The sequence below is a fragment of the Salvia miltiorrhiza genome, chromosome 5 (genome assembly GCF_028751815.1).
Source record: "Salvia miltiorrhiza cultivar Shanhuang (shh) chromosome 5, IMPLAD_Smil_shh, whole genome shotgun sequence".
Lineage (NCBI taxonomy): Eukaryota > Viridiplantae > Streptophyta > Magnoliopsida > Lamiales > Lamiaceae > Salvia > Salvia miltiorrhiza.
The window spans coordinates 53,095,044-53,112,845 of record NC_080391.1 but is presented as its reverse complement, the minus strand read 5'-3'; the positions used below and the strand labels follow the sequence as shown (position 1 = coordinate 53,112,845).

The 17,802-nt window shown below is 38.0% G+C and overlaps 2 protein-coding genes and 1 non-coding gene across 3 annotated transcripts; 2 read left to right on the top strand and 1 right to left on the bottom strand.

Annotated features, from left to right (window-relative positions):
* Positions 1-1,968: 1,968 nt before the first annotated feature.
* LOC131024910 (pentatricopeptide repeat-containing protein At3g53360, mitochondrial-like) lies at positions 1,969-4,384 on the bottom strand. Its single transcript, XM_057954466.1, has one exon. The coding sequence runs from the start codon at positions 4,268-4,270 to the stop codon at positions 2,174-2,176; it is 2,097 nt and encodes a 698-aa protein (XP_057810449.1). The 5' UTR covers positions 4,271-4,384; the 3' UTR covers positions 1,969-2,173.
* A 6,737-nt stretch (positions 4,385-11,121) lies between these two features.
* TRNAM-CAU (transfer RNA methionine (anticodon CAU)) lies at positions 11,122-11,193 on the top strand. The gene has a single exon. It is a non-coding gene; the product is annotated as a tRNA-Met (tRNA).
* A 1,476-nt stretch (positions 11,194-12,669) lies between these two features.
* On the top strand, positions 12,670-15,398 carry LOC131024947 (mitogen-activated protein kinase homolog MMK2-like). The gene is made up of 6 exons (XM_057954523.1): positions 12,670-12,953; positions 13,679-13,808; positions 13,875-14,012; positions 14,176-14,508; positions 14,585-14,768; positions 15,033-15,398. The coding sequence occupies exons 1-6, from the start codon at positions 12,850-12,852 to the stop codon at positions 15,203-15,205; spliced, it is 1,062 nt and encodes a 353-aa protein (XP_057810506.1). The 5' UTR covers positions 12,670-12,849; the 3' UTR covers positions 15,206-15,398.
* The last annotated feature ends 2,404 nt before the right edge of the window (positions 15,399-17,802 follow it).

Here is a 17,802-nt window from a genome sequence, read left to right as displayed (position 1 = left end):
CTTTCTTTAAATTCTGTAGTTTCGTGCATTTAATTATAATTTAGGGTTGTGTATCTGAATTTATTGGGCTCCTACAATAGGCTCTCAATAATTTACTTGTTTTGTTAATAACGTAGCTTTTTGTTTTGAGGAATGAATGTTAATTTATTTTGTTTTGTTAATTACGTAGCTTTAAATGATTAACAATAATAATAGAGTTTGGTTGTGTATCTAAATTTTCGTAGTTAATTTATTTATTGTGTTAATTTCGTAGCTTTAAATGTTAATTTCGTAGTTAATTTATTTATTGTGTATCTAAATTATTTTAATATGTTAATTTTATTTTAAAGTTTAGCTTTTTTTTCTTATTTAATAATAAAAAAAATTAATTTCCTTATAGTATTTATTTTAATATGAAATTATTAATCAAAAAAATTGGGGCAAATGTATAATTTAAAAGAAATACATAGATATGATTGAAGAAGTATAAAAAGTAAGTGGAAAGAGAATATTAAAATAATATTCTTTTGGGTTTGAGTCTGGTATAAATGATTGGAGAAGAATTACTGTTGGATGTGACATATACTGTAAAATGGGTTTGAGTTTGGTGTAAATGGTTAGAGATGACCTTAGTGCATTTATAGTACTCGATATGCTCAATTCGTAGAGGTCTAACATGTTGTGCATTAGCGCATTTACCACTAATGTTTAACATGCTCAACTCACATGTGGTTGAACATGTCGAGCATTAATGCATTTATTACTGATTCTCGACATGCTCGATTTGTATTGGTTGAGTATTAATATATATCACTGATGCTTGACATGTTCAATTCGCATTGATCGAACATGTCGAGCAAAACTCACCATTCAAGTAATATAAAATAACGAGATGAAGCTTCTAATCTATTAAGTAACGACTACTTTATTCTTTCACATTAAAAAAATGAATAGTTCTTATAATATTTTGTATAGTGGATATTTTTAATTTTTTGATTTTACAAGTATATAAAACTATCATTAACCCTTAATTAGAATAATATAACATGTCAATTAAACCTAATAAATAACAGCGTTATTAAATTAAAATATTAATTGCAATAATATTATACAGATTGCACAAATGATATCATATAATATTGCAATATAAAAGCATCAAATAACTAAAATCCAACAAATATAACATAAAGTACCTAAAGATAAAAATTGATACAAAGGCTCATTTTCACCATTAGAAATGTGATAAGGACAAAAATATGCATATTTTAAAAATTGAAAGAATGCAGTATAAAATGCATGTAAATACATGTAAAAATTTCATTGTAAAAGGCAGTACCGCTCAATATTGCTTACTTATAAATCAATACAAAGTTCTCAAAATTTCACCCTTAACTACTTTCCGTTGGAACATTTGTTTTTTTGCACAACAAAATGCATTAAGTAATCATTTGTGGGAAGCATACTCTAATTCAGAGATTTAGAAAATATTACTACTATGTAACTTACTATAATAAATTGTACTCCCCCGTCTCACAAAAACATGAACGTTTTTCCATTTTCGGGTGTCTCACAAAAACATGAACCTTTCCATTTTAGTACATCATGGCTCACCACTACTTTTCCTTAATTAATTCATTACTCTCACAACACCTTTTAAAGTGGGACCCATTTTCCACTTACTTTAACTCTCAACTAACATTTCTTAAAACTCGTGTATTTCTATTTGTTCATGTTTTTGTGAGATGGAGGGAGTAGTTTTTATTCTTCATTAGTTCAAATAAGTTGTACATATTATTAAGATTAAACAACTAATAAATAAAAGTCTGATTATTCATTTTGCTGTAAAATATACTCCAAGCAACCTCCAAGCATCCAACACCATACAACTAAAGATTGTTTACATATTTTAAAATAAACTTACTAGTCTTATTTCATCAATCAAGTTCAAGTGAGCTATTGACCACAAGTAAATTTGTCCAAATCCATAAGTTTGAATACAGAAATTTGCACTAATTAATCTTAAGTGATCATACATGATAAATTCTCTTGTGCTATGATTAATTTACATATAAAGAAATGAACAGTGCCTCACATCTTGAATGAATTTACATTATACAGCTTCTGCACTGAGATGTACTATTAACTAAACTTCTACTACTTTACAAAACATATGCCTCAATGGATGCATGCTTCTCTAAGTTAAGAAAAGGATCTCATCACATACTGCATTATCTTGCATATGAATCTGCAACCACCCTATAACTTGATAGATCATCTCACTCTCTCCACGCCTCGCGTCGCCTGCGAAGAAATCAAACTCAAATCCTTCGACATTCACACAGCTCCACCCCCCTTCCTTCCTCAACCCTCTCAACTCTGCAACCCTATCCCATTTTCCAGCAGCAGCGTACGCATTGGCCAACGCGACTCTCCAGATGCTACTAGAAGGTTCCAGAGCCGCGAGCTCCTCCGCTGCCCTCTCAGCCATTGCCACGTCTCCCACGAGCACACTCGCGCTCAACAGAGCCCCCCAAACATCAGAGCCTGGCAGCATTGGCATTTTATCAATGAAGGCCTCTGCTTCTTTCACTCTCCCTGCTCTTCCCAACAGATCAACCACGCAGGCGTAATGCTCCGTGCTCGGGTTCATCCCATGGCGCTTCTCCATCGAGTGAAAAATCCCACAACCTTCCTCAACCAATCCTGCGTGGGCACACGCTGATAGAGCATTAGTGAACGTGATACCATTCGGTTTCTTGGTCCCTTCTCTTTCGAGTTTCTCAAACGCCTTCACAGCGGAGGCCCCATCTCCATTCACACCATACGCTGCGATGATTGAGTTCCACGAGCCAATGTCTGTCTCCTGCATTCCCTCAAAAACACAGTCCGCGAAATCCACCCTTCCCGACTTTGCATACATATCTATCAGAGCATTTTGGAGGAAGATATCACCGAGCAACCCTGTCTTCGTCAGGTGGCCATGAATAACCCGACCTTCTGTGATCCGTGCCAGCTCAGAACAAGCTTCAAGAGATGTAAGCAACGTGACAAAATCCGGAGAGACGCAACCTTCTCTGTGAATCTCACGAAGGAGTCTCAATGCATCAACAGCCCGACCATTCTTCACGAAGCATTTGATGATCGTGTTCCAAGAAATAACGTCTCTCTCTGCCATCATCCTAAACAGGAGCAACGCAGAGTCCACATATCCGTGCTCAGCATACACGTTCATTAGCGAATTCTCAGCAACGACACAAGGCAAAAACCCGTGTTTGATCAAGTATCCATGAATCTCTCCCCCTAGCTTTAATGCTCCACGCCTTCCACAACCATGTAGCAGGCTTGCCATAGTCTCCGGACTAGGATGCAGACCCTCACTCCCAAAGCAGAAACGACGAAAGACTGCCATAGCCTCGGTGAAGTAACCATTCGTGGAGTACATTCCAATCAACGAATTCAACACCAAACCACTCATCCACCAATTCCCTTTCAACACCAATCCATGAATCCACCCCATGATTCTGCCATTCCCAATTTCAGAGCAGGCTTGCAATGCAGTAACCATCGCTATCTCACTTGGTGCGACGCCGTCTTCCTGCATCCTGCAAAACAGCGACAGCCCCCTCTCGGCCTCGCCACATTTCACACAACCGGAGACGACACAAGTCCACGAAACAACATCTCTTCTGCAGAGCCTCAGCAGCAGCTTCTCCGCAGCCGTGAGCATCCCTGCTTTCGCGTACGCATCGATTAAGCAATTCTGCAAGAAGCTATCCGATGCGAGGCCGCTTCTAATCGCGTGAGAATGAACAGCTTCGACCAAATTGACGTCACCTCTCAATGCGCAAGCCTGCAGAAGCACAGCCAGTGTGAACTCGTTGGGGTTGAGATGCGCCGGCATCCTCGAAAACAACGACATCGCTTCATCGGGGAGCGAGCTGCGGTGATAGGCTGACATCATCGCGGTCCACGACACGACGGTTCGGTGAGGCATTTGGTCGAACACGTTGCGTGCGTGGTGTACGCAGTCGCATTTTGAGTACATGTTGAGTAATGAATTGGCGATGAAAACATCGGCTTCGAGCCCTGATTTGAGAATTGTGGCGTGAAGGGAAGATCCCGTTTTGAGGTCTTGGGTTTGGACGCATCTACGCAGTGAAAGAAGTTGGTCTGAGAAAATGTTTTCCGGCGGTGAGGAATGTTGAGGGAATGAGCGGCTGATTTTGGGATTTGGAGTGTTTGCGAGAGATGGTGATATTAATGTGGGAGAATTCAAATGCAAAGACTTCATTTTTGGAGTGGTGATTGCACAGATAACATGTTTCAAACTTTGAAGACGGCCCAGATAAAGATTCGTGAGAGTGTCTTTCGCTCAATCATTTTTTTTAGAATGAAAAAGCAAAAATGTTTAAAAAACATATCCTAGTCTTATTGTTATTATGGTTGTTGATAGGGATGTCAATCGGGCAAGCCCACCGGGTTTTCGGGCTAGCCCTATCGGGTTTCGGGTTAGTCGGGTGCGGACTAATCGGGTTGGAGATTTTTTCGGGTTGTAAGTCTTCAACCCTAACCCTAAACTTTCGGGTTTCGGACTAGCCCATCGGGCTAATCAAGTTAAAGGCGTAAAAATAAAATTATCATTTGTATTTTATTATTCCTAATGATCTAATGTATAATGTATAAAATATACATAGATATTAAATATATAAATTATATAGCAAAGCATGAAATGCAAAAATATAAGATATTCAAGATTACATAAACAAAATTATATTAAAATGAGATAGTAAAATTTAACATGTATCAATGCACTAGAATCAATCTGGATTATTACTGAATAATTAGTGGATTTGTCATGCACGTCTCATTGACAAAAAAAAAAAAAAATTGGTATCACTTTAAAATGAGATACTAATAATTAATTTCTAACTAATGAGATACTAATAATCAATTTCTACAAAAAATCTGTAATTAATTTCACTTTTTTTAATGAGATTGCACACACACACACACACATATATTCTATCTAATTAATTTCACTTTTTTAATGAGGCTACATATATATATTTAAGCAAATACCATAGATCTAAACATAGCAGAAGTTGTAACTGGATGCATCAGTCACAATTCCGTCAGCCCACCGGGCCAGCCCATCGAATTTTCGGGCTAGCCCTATCGGGTTTCGGGTTAGTCGGGTGTGGGCTAATCGGGCTGGAGGTTTTTTCGGGTTGCGATTTTTCAACCCTAACCCTCTAATTTTGTCGGGTTATTCGGGTCGGCCCACGGGTTTCGGGCTGCATTGACATCCCTAGTTGTTGACCTTATTTTTTAAACATTTTTACTTTTTCATTCTAAAAAATATACTCCCTCCGTGACTCCGTCCCAGCTTTTTGTATTCACTTTTAGTAGTAAATACTACTAAAAGTGAATACAAAAAGTTGGGACGGAGGGAGTACATTTTTACTTTTTCTTTTTGTCTTAGTTTAAATATTTTAATTTTTAAACTGTGTATTTATATATATTAATTTTAGGGATGCCAATCGAATCGACCCACTCAGTTTCGGGCAAGCGTATTCGGTTTGGGTTAGTCGATTTTTTATTTTTCGGGTTAAAATATTTTGACCTTAACCCTAACCCTAACCCTAACGCACTTGGTTTCGAACTAGCCCGTTGGGCCTGCAAGTTTACGATTTTTTTTACATATATGATTTTTTTATTGATAATCATATTGTAAGAAAAAGTAGGTTGTGTTTTTTTTTAAATCAAATCACTTTGTCTCGTTCTAGATTAAAAAAAATAGTATTATTTCAACGTAAATTTACTTAATAGCTAATATATAACTTCGTTACCGTAAGAATTGGATATACATTTAACATAAATGATCATCTTTCTTTGATTTTTATGCCATAAATGTTTGTTATTAATATGCTGAAATAGAAATTTTATTGAAAAAAGATAAGTTCAAAACCCTTGAAAGCACAAGCGCAGACTAAGGGCCGAACCTCCAAAAAGAGAGCTCAAACGAAAGAAAACGACAAAGCAACGAAAAGAAACCAAAAAAACCGAAACGGGAGGAGGCGGAAAGTCAACCTCAGAAGCTCCGGCCGAACCATTGCCCCTAGGAAAGCCAGCCTCCAAAAACCCGAACCAGAACCCAAAAGCAAAAGCAACGCCTGAGACAGCAAGGGCAGTGACATGAGTGCGAGCCAGCAAGACTAAGAGAAGAATTGATCGTCCTCGTAGAACAAGTCTTCGTCGTCCAGCATATCTCCCCATCTCTTAGAAACCACAGCCGACATAGCTCGAGCTGCGTCTGAAGCGGCGCCCTTATTCCTGAGCCGACTTTTGATACTGTCAATCGGATTCGGTGGATCTTGCGAACGTTCCATCCCCTTTTTAGGTCGACCCGGTCGACGCTTAGGGTTGTCAACGAGCATTTGCATCCCCTGACTAACCTGCTCCTCTAATTTGCTAATACGACTAGCCAACTCCTCATGATTAGAATGTGTAGGCTCAATGACCAACCGAGATGCAGAATCATCTACCATGTCCATGGACGGAACCACGGCAGATTGTATTATGACCTCCTTATGCTGCCCAAACTTCGCAACTTCCTGCAGCGTAGAACCCTCAGACCCGGCCGTGTCCTCCCTCTGTGATTGCGGTGCCGAGCTTGCGGCCTCGCGATCGTCTACAATGATCTCCTCATCCACGAATCTGTCAGAATCCTCCATAACAACAATGTCCTCCTTGCAAGCTGGAGCATCCGAATTCTGAACCGACGAATCCTCTCTACGTGCTGCTATATTGTCTTCATTCTCTAACTCCATACCCTCCAGCACCTCAAAACGATTTCTGTTTTCCACAGAATTCTTCCCAACAGTAACTTCACGTCTGGGCGAAGACTCTTCATGATTATCCAGCTTAGCAGCACAAGGCACTGCAATCGCGTGCTGTCGAGAACGGCTCCTAATTTTCTTCCATTGTCGAAATCTATTGCTATGCTTCCTGCCCCACAAACTATTATCTTGTACCTTCTGTTTAGTCGGAGAGGCAGGCTCTATGCCCGATTTCCTGCAGTCATCAGTGGCATGGCCAATCGCAGAACAAAGACTATAGAAGTATGGCAAATTCTCATATCCACTCAATTTCATAAATATCATCATCACATTTAACATCAATAAACTCAGGAATTTCCATGGCCACATTAATCTCAACTAACGCCCTAGCAAAATAACCAACTGAAGCCCTAGCAGACATGCCATCAACGAGAATAGGAGTTCCAACATGCCTAGCTATACCAGAGAGGACTTCAGGATGCCAAAACTCATGCGGGAGATTAAAGATTCGGACCTAAACCTGAGCAGTAGAAGAAAAAATCTTGTTCGGATTGAAGTTTGGAGTCCATGCCTGAAGGAAAAGAATCCCCACACGAAGACGCCAAGCAGATTTCGCGAAAGCCAAAGCATAATCTTCCGGTGACGAGAACTTCAACGTGAAATATCCCTTGCCCAGAGGGATAACCTGCCACGGGGACGACGTTTTCCAGATGATAGATAGCTCAGTAAAAAGATCCGCCGCAAATCTTGGTGAATCGCCTTTGCGAAGGAAAACCCTCCCATGAATAGCATGCTGAAAGGATTTTATTTGCCGTTGACGGAAAGCCGAGGAAATAGAAAGGCACGGCCTGTCGTCCACCATTTTGGGTTTCAGAATCGCAAAATCATGAGCCGGGACGTCTGCGGGACGTCCCGAAGATTGCCTAAGAGACTCGGCAAACGACTTTACGGGAGGAGTACCGGACGGAACATCTCCTCCCCGGCCTAACTCCAAAAGTAAAGGCTGCTGCTCCGGCTGCCCCGATCGAAGAACACCCGACGTAAAGACGGAGCTGCCCGCAGACGAAGGAAGAAATGCCCTGCTGCTGTCAAGACGCTGATCTGCAGCAGTTATCATCCCAACTTTGGGAACCCTGGACTCCAAAACTGGTGTCGAGGCACCTGCTGCTACAGACACGGAAGGAGGGAGCACCGGAACCCTAGTTTCCACCGAGGGCGCTGAAGCCACTGTGGGTGGCGCTGCCAGGCCCACGGAAGAAACCCTAGTTGCTGCCATGAAGATATCGGACTCGGGAACTTCCGGGAACAGAGAGCAATCCCGGGAGAAGTTGAAGCCAAACGGCAAAACGCCGCCGGAAGAGGGATCCGCGAGAGAAGACGGGATCGGCGGCTGGAGGGAAACCCTAGGTAGAACGTTGGTGTGTAAAGGAGGAAAATCAGAGGAAGTGAGGGTCATCATGACGCCGGCCGGAAAAAACCAGCCGGCCGGCCAGAACCACCTGCGGAAGAACCTCCTAGGCGGCGGCGGCGGTTAGGTCATTTCAAAATATCATTTCGAATTTGCGTGGATCACTGTTGCTATCATAAATGTTTGTTATTAATCATTGGAGAAAATATTGCCTAAAAACACATTGGAGAAACTTTATGTCATAAAGTTTGAAAATCGATTATTAAAAAAAGGGGTAATTGCCTGTAAATCCATAACGTTTACTCGGAATTGGTTTTTGCTCCCATTTTCGAAGGTGTGGCCCCTAAATACATAACCTTTTATTTTGTCTCGTTTTTCTCCTGTCACCGGATTTTTCTTACGCCGGCGCCGGAAATTACACCGTGGCAGCCGGAATTGACAAGGTGGCAGCCGGAAATTGACACATGGACATATTATTAACACGTGGAATAAAAAAATAAAATAAATAAATAAAAACAAAATCCCCCCCCCACCCCATCGTCTTCTTCCCCCTTTCTCCTTCCCCCCCACCTGCCGCTTCCACCACACGCCGACGAAGACGTGCCCGGCCGAGGACGCCACCCCTTTCGTCCGTTCACCTCTCTCGCGAGCTCCGTTCACGAACGATATTTTTTAGTAGCATAGCAGGCGAAAGGGTAGTTCATAGGCGAAGGATACTTCGCTGTCAATTTGTGAAAATCAGTAGAGAGGGAGGCGGCTGCTCCCCACCGGAACTCCAGCGGCGGCGGAAGACGTTACCTGAGAATGAGGGGTGTGTGAGACGAGGGTGGAGACCGGATTTGGGGATTTAGGGCTTCGGATTTAAGGGTTTAGATCTGGGGAAGATTCAAGGTCTGGAAGGAAATGGCGGAAGGGGAATTGGGTGAAGCTCTCTTCCTCAGAAATGGGGCGAAAATGGCGGATTTGATGGTGGGAAGGGCTGACGGAATTTGGTGGTGATGGTGGGACGGGCTGACGAAACTTGGTGTGGTTGACGCCTAGGTTCGCCGCCGCCGCCGCGCGTTTGCCTTGGCTCCCCTCCAGCGAAATAGCCACCACGTCGCCGCTGAGCCGAGGTGAGGAAGGGGGTGGCGGGCGCCGTCGCAGGCGGCAGAGGGGCTGGCAGAGGGTGGGGGGAGGGGAGGAAGGGGAAGAAGATGATGGAGTTGGGAGAATTTTGTTTTTTTTTTTTAAAAAATTATTCCACATGTTAATAATATGTCCATGTGTCAATTTCCGGCTACCACCTTGTCAATTCCGGCTGCCACAGTGTAATTTCCGGCGCCGGCGTAAGAAAAAACCGGTGACAGGAGAAAAACGAGACAAAATAAAAGGTTATGTATTTAGGGGCCACACCTTCGAAAATGGGAGCAAAAACCAATTCCGAGTAAACGTTATGGATTTACAGACAATTACCCCTTAAAAAAAGTTCGATTAATCGGGCTAACTCACTCGTTTCTCGAGCCAGCCCTATCGAGCTTGGGATATTTTTGGTTCAAGCCAAAAAAATTCAATTATTACCCCTATTTTTGTAGGTCTATTCTGGTTGACTTGTTGATTTCGAACTTTATTGACATCTCTAAACACACTCATAGCAGCTAAGCTCATCAACATACTTTTGTTAGTTGACTTAGAGGGTGTTTGACTGATTCTTTAAATATTTTCTCATTTTCTTATAAGAAACACTCATGCATTTTACAAAAATAACTCAATTATGATTTTATATTTTCATAATATATCATTCTAATTTTATTTTTCTTCAATTTTTAGTCTCTAACAAAAATTCTCTTTTTCACTTATAAACTTTTAAAATATCTTACAAGCTCCAATAGCTTATAAGCTCTTTAAAATAAGCTTTACCCAACCACTCTAGTCAGCTAACTTGCACTTTTTACTCGGCGCAACTTGCATAAGTTGATTTATCGTTTCAAAAGATTTTTAACAAATAAGCTTAAGTCATCACTTTTCGCATGCCAGCTCGGTTATTTGTAAAATTAAATAAGCATCCAGTTGCAGACTTGCAGGTCAAACTAACACCTATAAAATATTTTAGGGATAAAAAATTAACTAGAACAAAAAAATTAATGTGATTATAATTGATACACAATTATAGTGATTTGATTAATTTTAAATGTTTAAAATTTCTCTCATACTTTCTAACTAAATGTTCACAAAAGATTAATTAAATAAATATGTTAAAATTTCATGTATAATCATAAATATTACCAATATTAATATTTTAGTAATTTTATTTACGTTTATTGAACATTTTATTTACATTTATTGAATATTTATGATCATTTTATCTATATCCGTATAATTAACACCTATTAATATATTTAAGAGATAAAAAAAATTAACTAATACTTTAATTGGACAATAGAAAAAATTACAATAAAAACATATACACTTTATCTAGAGTAGACGGGAAAAAAAAGTATTAAAAAAAGGTTTTTCCCCTCTGAACAAAATAGAAAGTTATTTTCAAAAATAATAAGATGATTTTAGCGAACAAAACATAATTTAGTATTTTTAAAAATGATTCTCCTTATATATATATATATATATATATATATATATAGATGATCGCCTCAAACATGATTTAAATTCTAACCAATTAATGAGTATCTTAAAAAGTTCATATTTGTCACAAATTATGTGTTTGGATTGAATGACTAACATCTTTAGATATTTAGGATAGATTGAAGGTTAAACATGTGCGTATTAGTAATTCATGTTGTTTGTACGTGTACTTTCTTTTGTTCTTGATTATTAGATCTCATTCTCTATTTTTTCAATAGAAAAAATATAGAATAAATTAAGATTTATAATTAAATAAACCAATTCTATCATCAAATCAGAGTGGCGCAGCGGAAGCGTGGTGGGCCCATAACCCACAGGTCCCAGGATCGAAACCTGGCTCTGATAATTTCAGTAGAGTTTCCCAATTCCACTTTTTTTTTGCAAAATAAATTCCAGTTTCTTTTTTTTTTCTTTTTTTCCGCTAATTTTGCAATGAATACAGGTTTAACAGCTACTACCAAATAAATACAGGTTTAACAGCTACTACCAAATAAATTCCACCTTTTTTTTTGCTCATTTTACCAAATAAATTCCACTTATTTGTTTTCTTTTCGCTCATTTTGTACTAACTATACGTAATTAACAACTACAGTTGCATTAATTTCCTTATTTTCCGTGTTCATTTTGTATGAAATTTGGGTTGGACATTTTGTTTGTGTGAACATACTCAAAATGTAATATATGTCGGAGCATTATAAGATAACACAAATACATGTAATATATGTCGGAGCATTATAAGATAACACAAATACTTCTACGCAATCGGTTGCACCGTGCAATTGGTTGCCAGAATGACACTACTTCATTCAGGAAATGACACTTGAACATTTCCGAATGACACTACTTCAACATACAGTGTCATTTATATGTTGAAGCAATGTCATTCAGAAAACAGTTGCACGGGAGAGTGCCTCGATAAGATAATTACTTAACGAGTACTGAACACCAAATAATTACAAGTCAAATACGAGATAATCCAAAAGATGAATCCAATTTTACCCAAGTAACACTTCATTCGTCCTATTATAAGTGGCTCAAAATTTTTCGGTACGGTAATTAAGGAGAATGTGTAAATTGATTAAAAGTGGTAGGGCCTACACTTTTTTAAGAGTTATTTTTTTTTTCATTTATAAAAGCATGTCACTTATAGATGACAAAAATGTCCCAAACTTTCAATTTCTCCTAATTAACCCCAAACATTCAAAAAATAATTGACCAAAATTCAAAAAACTTGCAAAACATTCAATCTTATAATTCCTTCGTCCCTGATAATGTATGACTTGATGGGCAAGACAGGTTTTAAGAAATGTTTGATAGATAATATATTGAGTGGAGAAATAGTCTGTTTTTTAGATGTGGTATTTTTAAGGAATAAAAATGTGAGAAATTGTGTGAGGTCATGACCCAAAATACATGTGATACATTTTTAAAGGACAAACAACAATAAAAAAAAAAGGGATACATATTTCAGAAACAGTGTGAACATGTTTCGGAAATATGAACAAATTGAACATTGATTTCTATGCAATTTATAAAATTAATGATCTCAATAATAATTTATAAATTATTAGAATAAAATAAATATCTAAAAAAAACACTAACGAGAACTATGCTCATATAAAGTCGCATATAACGTGTATATATATATGTATCATAATATTTCTCACTATATCTTTCCAAAAGATTAATCTAACTTTACCCAAAAAAATAAGTTGGTCTCAACTAGCGAAAGTATGACTAAAATCGGAGTTTTAAAATAAATTGACTCAGTCAAAAACTTGCAAACTAGTACTTTTTTTTGGTTTCAAAATTTCATGCATTGCATCTCCATCCTTTGGAAAAAACAGTTGCAAATTCTCCGAAAGTGATAAGTCAACTGAAAACGAGATGGAGTCTTCTCATTAGCATTAGAAATACAAAGTGTATAGTTTTCCATTTCCACCGTATATTCAAAGTTGAAGGTTCCAGCTTCCAAGAAAGAATCCCCTTGTATTTGCAGCAATGGAGCACGTGACCTACAATCTCAAAGGATGCTTATTCCAAGTCCCCCGTAGATACGGTCACCCGCTTCGCCCTATTGGTCGTGGCGCCTCCGGCCTCGTCTGGTTTGTTCTCTCTCCTCTCTCTCTTCATACAAATTATTCAATTTCTATTCTATATATATAGTAGCCATATACACACAAAATGTATGTGTCTATTACTTGAAAAATTAAATTGTAGCTTTTGGGGGTGTTTGGCTAAACTTAGTTTAGATGAGAGCTTATATAAGTTGTCAAAGTGTTTGAATTGTTAAGTTCATAAGCTAGAGAGAAAATCGTGAGTCAAAAAGAGAAAAATCTCAATTAGAAAGTGAAAATTGGAGGGAGGTTAAACTGAAAGTGAATGTAAATGGATATAACAATTTATTATAGGCTTATTTTTGTAAAATGATTATTGATTATAAGATTGTGAAAAAACTAAATTGATGTTAATGAACTTATTCTTTTGCAAGTTTATAAGTTGTTTAACCTTATTTTGTCAAACACTTATCAAGAGCTTAGAAACTCCTAAATAGCTCTTGATCGATTTCTCATTTGGAGGAATAAGTTGATTGGGGGTATTAGAATTGAGCCTATCATCCCCTTAAAAGGCCTCGTAAGGGGAGAGGGTACTCCAAACTTATGTATTGGAGACGTGATCATTACCAAGTCGATGTGGGACAAAAAGGGCGACTGGGAATCATTTTGAGTAGTTGCTTTATTTTGTTTGTTCTATGAGGAGTAATGGAGGCTTATTTCTTGTGAATCACAAGTGTTTTCCTCATTTTATGTATTTGGAATTGTACATGTAGTGCTGCTATGGATACAGAGACTAACGAGGAAGTGGCGATCAAGAAAATTGGCAACGCATTTGAGAACAGAATTGATGCTAAGAGGACTTTGAGGGAGATCAAGATCCTACGCCATATGGATCATCCAAATGTAAGTCTCACCGTATTCTGTGCTAGCTTTCAACAATTTAATTAATTATCATAATGTTTTTTCCAGATTATTTCCATCAGGGACATTATAAGGCCACCGAGCAAGGAGGCGTTTAACGATGTGTACATTGTGTATGAATTAATGGACACTGACTTGCATAAGATAATTGCATCTGATCAACCATTGACAGATTATCACTGTCAGGTTAATCTTGCCTCTCAATATTTTATCTTGGTGTGTGCATGATATTGTATTTTCATGTGGAATTTAATTAGTATGACAGTCCAAAATCATGAAATATCTTGATAGAAACATTCAACCTTGGCCTAGAATGTGAATGTGAATGTGTGTTAGTGTGTGGTTGCAGTATTTGATGTATCAGGTGTTGAGGGGGTTGAAGTATGTGCACTCAGCGAACGTGCTGCACCGTGATCTGAAGCCGAGCAATCTGTTCCTCAACGCAGACTGTGACCTCAAGATAGGAGATTTTGGGCTGGCTAGGAGCACGTCGGATGCCAACTTCATGACAGAATACGTGGTGACCCGTTGGTACCGGGCACCCGAGCTGCTCCTCAACTGCTCAAAGTATACAGCTGCAGTTGATGTATGGTCAGTTGGGTGCATCCTTGCTGAGATCTTGACCAGAGAGCCCCTCTTCCCCGGCGGAAACTACCTCCACCAGCTTCTGCTCATCACCAAGGTATAGAGATAATCAAAAGTTTCAATGCATCTAAGTAAACAATGGATTAACCTTACTATTTTTATCTATTGAGTAGCTGTTAGGAACACCGGATGATTCGAGCCTCAAGTTCCTGCTAAGTGAGAACGCGAGAAGATATGTGAAGCAGCTTCCTCACTTTCCAAAGCAGCATTTCCCAGCTGTGTTTCCCAACATGTCACCTCTGGCTCTGGATCTGCTGGAGAAGATGCTCGTGTTCGACCCCGACCAACGTATAACAGGTCACTCCACTTGCAACTTTTGCCTGATTTTAATTCTCTTCAGGGGCGTTTACCTTTGAGGATTAATCTTGATAGATTAAAATAATAAGGCTAGTACTCTGTTTACTTAGATGGATTGAAACTCTTGATTATTTATATCATTTAAGCTAGTTTTACTTGATTCATATCCCATTGAAATGGTGGTAATCATGCATCTTAGTATAGCACAGGCCTTGTTTGGTTTAATTAGTTGCTAACTAGATTGATGTTGAATGATATATGCAGTTGATGAGGCTCTCTCTCATCCCTATTTGTCAGTTCTTCATGAGATAAACGCACAGCCTGTTTGCTCCATGCCTTTTACTTGTGATTTTGAGCAGCCATCAATTACTGAAGAAAATGTTAAGGAGCTCATTTGGAGGGAGTCTCTCTTCTTCAATCCATATCCACTTCATTAGTTTTAGTTTTAGTTTCTTTTTTTTTTTCAATCTGCATTTAATATTTCGTGTATTTTGTGTAATATGTTTATAATTATATTGTTTTCTCTTTCGTCTGTGTATTAACTGAGGGTATAGGTGCCACAATCAAGATTTTCAGAACCTTGGTTAATATTATTGAGTGTATACTATAATGTGTGTTTTATTATTATCATTTGTTGGAAATTTCTGTTACCAATCAATTTTGTTACATATATATTTTACTAATGCTCGACTAGTGAAACTGCAATTTCATTCAGTACTAGTACATCCATCATACGATTTACGACAATATCAAAATTAAATAACATGTTTCAATAAATGAATATAAATATTAAACAAAATTAAAATATAAATAAATATAAAATATATTTTAATAAAGGGGTAATTGCCTGTAAATCCATAACTTTTTTTGAAATTGATTTTTGCTCCAAATATGAAAAATCGACTTTTAAATCGATAACATTTTGTTATGGTCTCAAATTTGTCCGGTGATACGTCAAATTTGTTCGGTGATCGGTCAATTGCCTATGTGGACGTCGAAAATGACACAGTGGCATGGAAAATGACAATTGGAATAAAAATAAAAATAAATCCCCCCTTCTTCCTCCTTCCCCAACCCCCAAACCTTAATTCCCCTCATCCCACCCGCTGCCGCCGCCCCCTGCTTCCAGTCGGCGCGGAGGCAGATTCAACGACAACAGAGGATTGTAAATGTCGTCGTTCCAGCAACCCCAAGAAAGATTGAATCATTTTTCCCTTTGTTTTTGTTTGTTTTGTGTTTGAGAGGACATACTAATGAAACATGGCATGAAGTGTTGGAAATGGCTAATATGAAGCTGATTTATGAGAAAGAGAAGGAAGATGAGATACGATGGCATCTTGGGAAAGATGATTCAAAATTCACGAGTCAAATGGAGTACAACTGACGGAGAACAAATGAGTGAGACATCTACCTATCATAGTACCGCTCAGACTTCAAAGCTTCGAAGGTGTCTTGGATAGGAATGACAATCGGGTACGACAGGCACGGATAGTGACTATCCATACTCATACCCGCGAACTAAATGGATAGTGGATTTTAACCACAAAACTATCCATGGATATCAAATGCTACCCAAATCCACCACCCGCAGATACCCGCTACCCATCGGGTATCTATCCGTCGGGTATCCGCCACCTGCTATCCGTCGAATACCCGTCACCCGCTAGAATTTAAATATAAATTTATAGCAAATTTAAAACACAAAAAATAATCTACATAAATCACATAGTTCAAATCCACATCTTTCATTCATGTTGAAATCCACAAATGACAAAGTTTAAATCCAAATTCATCAACTAAAATATAAAATCCAACAAAGTTTTATTTAAATAAGGATTAGCTTCTAAGTGTCAACATCCTACAATTTAGTTTAAGTACTAAGTATTAGCTTAAATAGGGAAACAATTTAGTTTAATTACTAAGGAAACAGTTCAGTTTAATTACTAAGGATTAGCTTTAATAATAAAAAAAATAGTCTTAGTCTCCCAATAATCCACCGTAGATGATTCATCAAATAATCAATTAGAACAGTTCATCATATACATGTAATATCAATTAGTGTTTGGGCCTTTTTTTAGATATGATATGGTGGCCCATATCTAATATGTATATCTAAAGCTCATATTTTAAAGATATTTTGTGGGTATTTCACGAGTAATTAACGAGTATTTTCGCGGATATTTTTCGTGAGTAAACGGATTTTACGGGTATGGATAGTAAGTATCCAAACTCATACCCACGAACTAAATGGATATTGAATTGTAACCATGAAATTATACGTGGATATCAAATGTCTCTCAAACCCACCCTATTAGGGTCGGGTTTTCGAGGATATCCGTTACCCGCGGATAAATTGCCATCCCTAGTCTTGGACAGAAAGGAAATTGACCAGAGTCAAGACAGAAAACTGAAGAAGAAGGATGAAAGAAGGAGTTATCATGGGCAAGATAGTGACGTCGCCAAATCTTCCAAATCGCGTACGCGAATAAGAGAGATTCACTTTCTTTCTTGGAGCCGAAAAAGATTAGCAATGATCCATTCCCGATAAGGAAATGATTTGGGCAGGATGACAGAGGCCTATATGAAAAGAAATCTGAGAGATGTTGGGCGAGAAAACACTGAGTGTTTTACAAGGAGATATCAAACCCTAGCAGTCAACCCATAACTTGCAGCCTTCTTATATAAATACTAGATGCTTGTGCACGACCAAGATACAACTGAATCATCACTTTCCATCCCTTTTACTGAAGAACAATCCCTAGTTTAGTTTTATTTTTAATTAAATCCCTTCGGGGCAAATATTTTAATTTTGCATGTTATTTTTTGGCGACATTGGAGTCGACCATGAATTCTTTTCTATTTAATCGTAAGTTCAATTTCAGATCGAAACTCTTTGTTCGACATAATACTCTTATGAGTATTTTTTTTTATTATTAAAATAAATAAAAATTGTTGTGAGAATATATCTCATAATTAATTTTGTATATAGTACTATTTATATAAATTATATGAAATATAGTATTCATATTGGTCG

What these genes read in the sequence shown, in the direction of transcription:
- LOC131024910 (XM_057954466.1), bottom strand. Translation starts at nt 4,270, where the DNA reads ATGAAGTCTTTGCATTTGAATTCTCCCACATTAATATCACCATCTCTC.
- LOC131024947 (XM_057954523.1), top strand. Translation starts at nt 12,850, where the DNA reads ATGGAGCACGTGACCTACAATCTCAAAGGATGCTTATTCCAAGTCCCC. An exon ending in GGCGCCTCCGGCCTCGTCTG is followed by an intron (nt 12,954 to 13,678) that starts GTTTGTTCTCTC and finishes TTGTACATGTAG; the next exon opens with TGCTGCTATGGATACAGAGA. An exon ending in TGACAGATTATCACTGTCAG is followed by an intron (nt 14,013 to 14,175) that starts GTTAATCTTGCC and finishes GTGTGGTTGCAG; the next exon opens with TATTTGATGTATCAGGTGTT.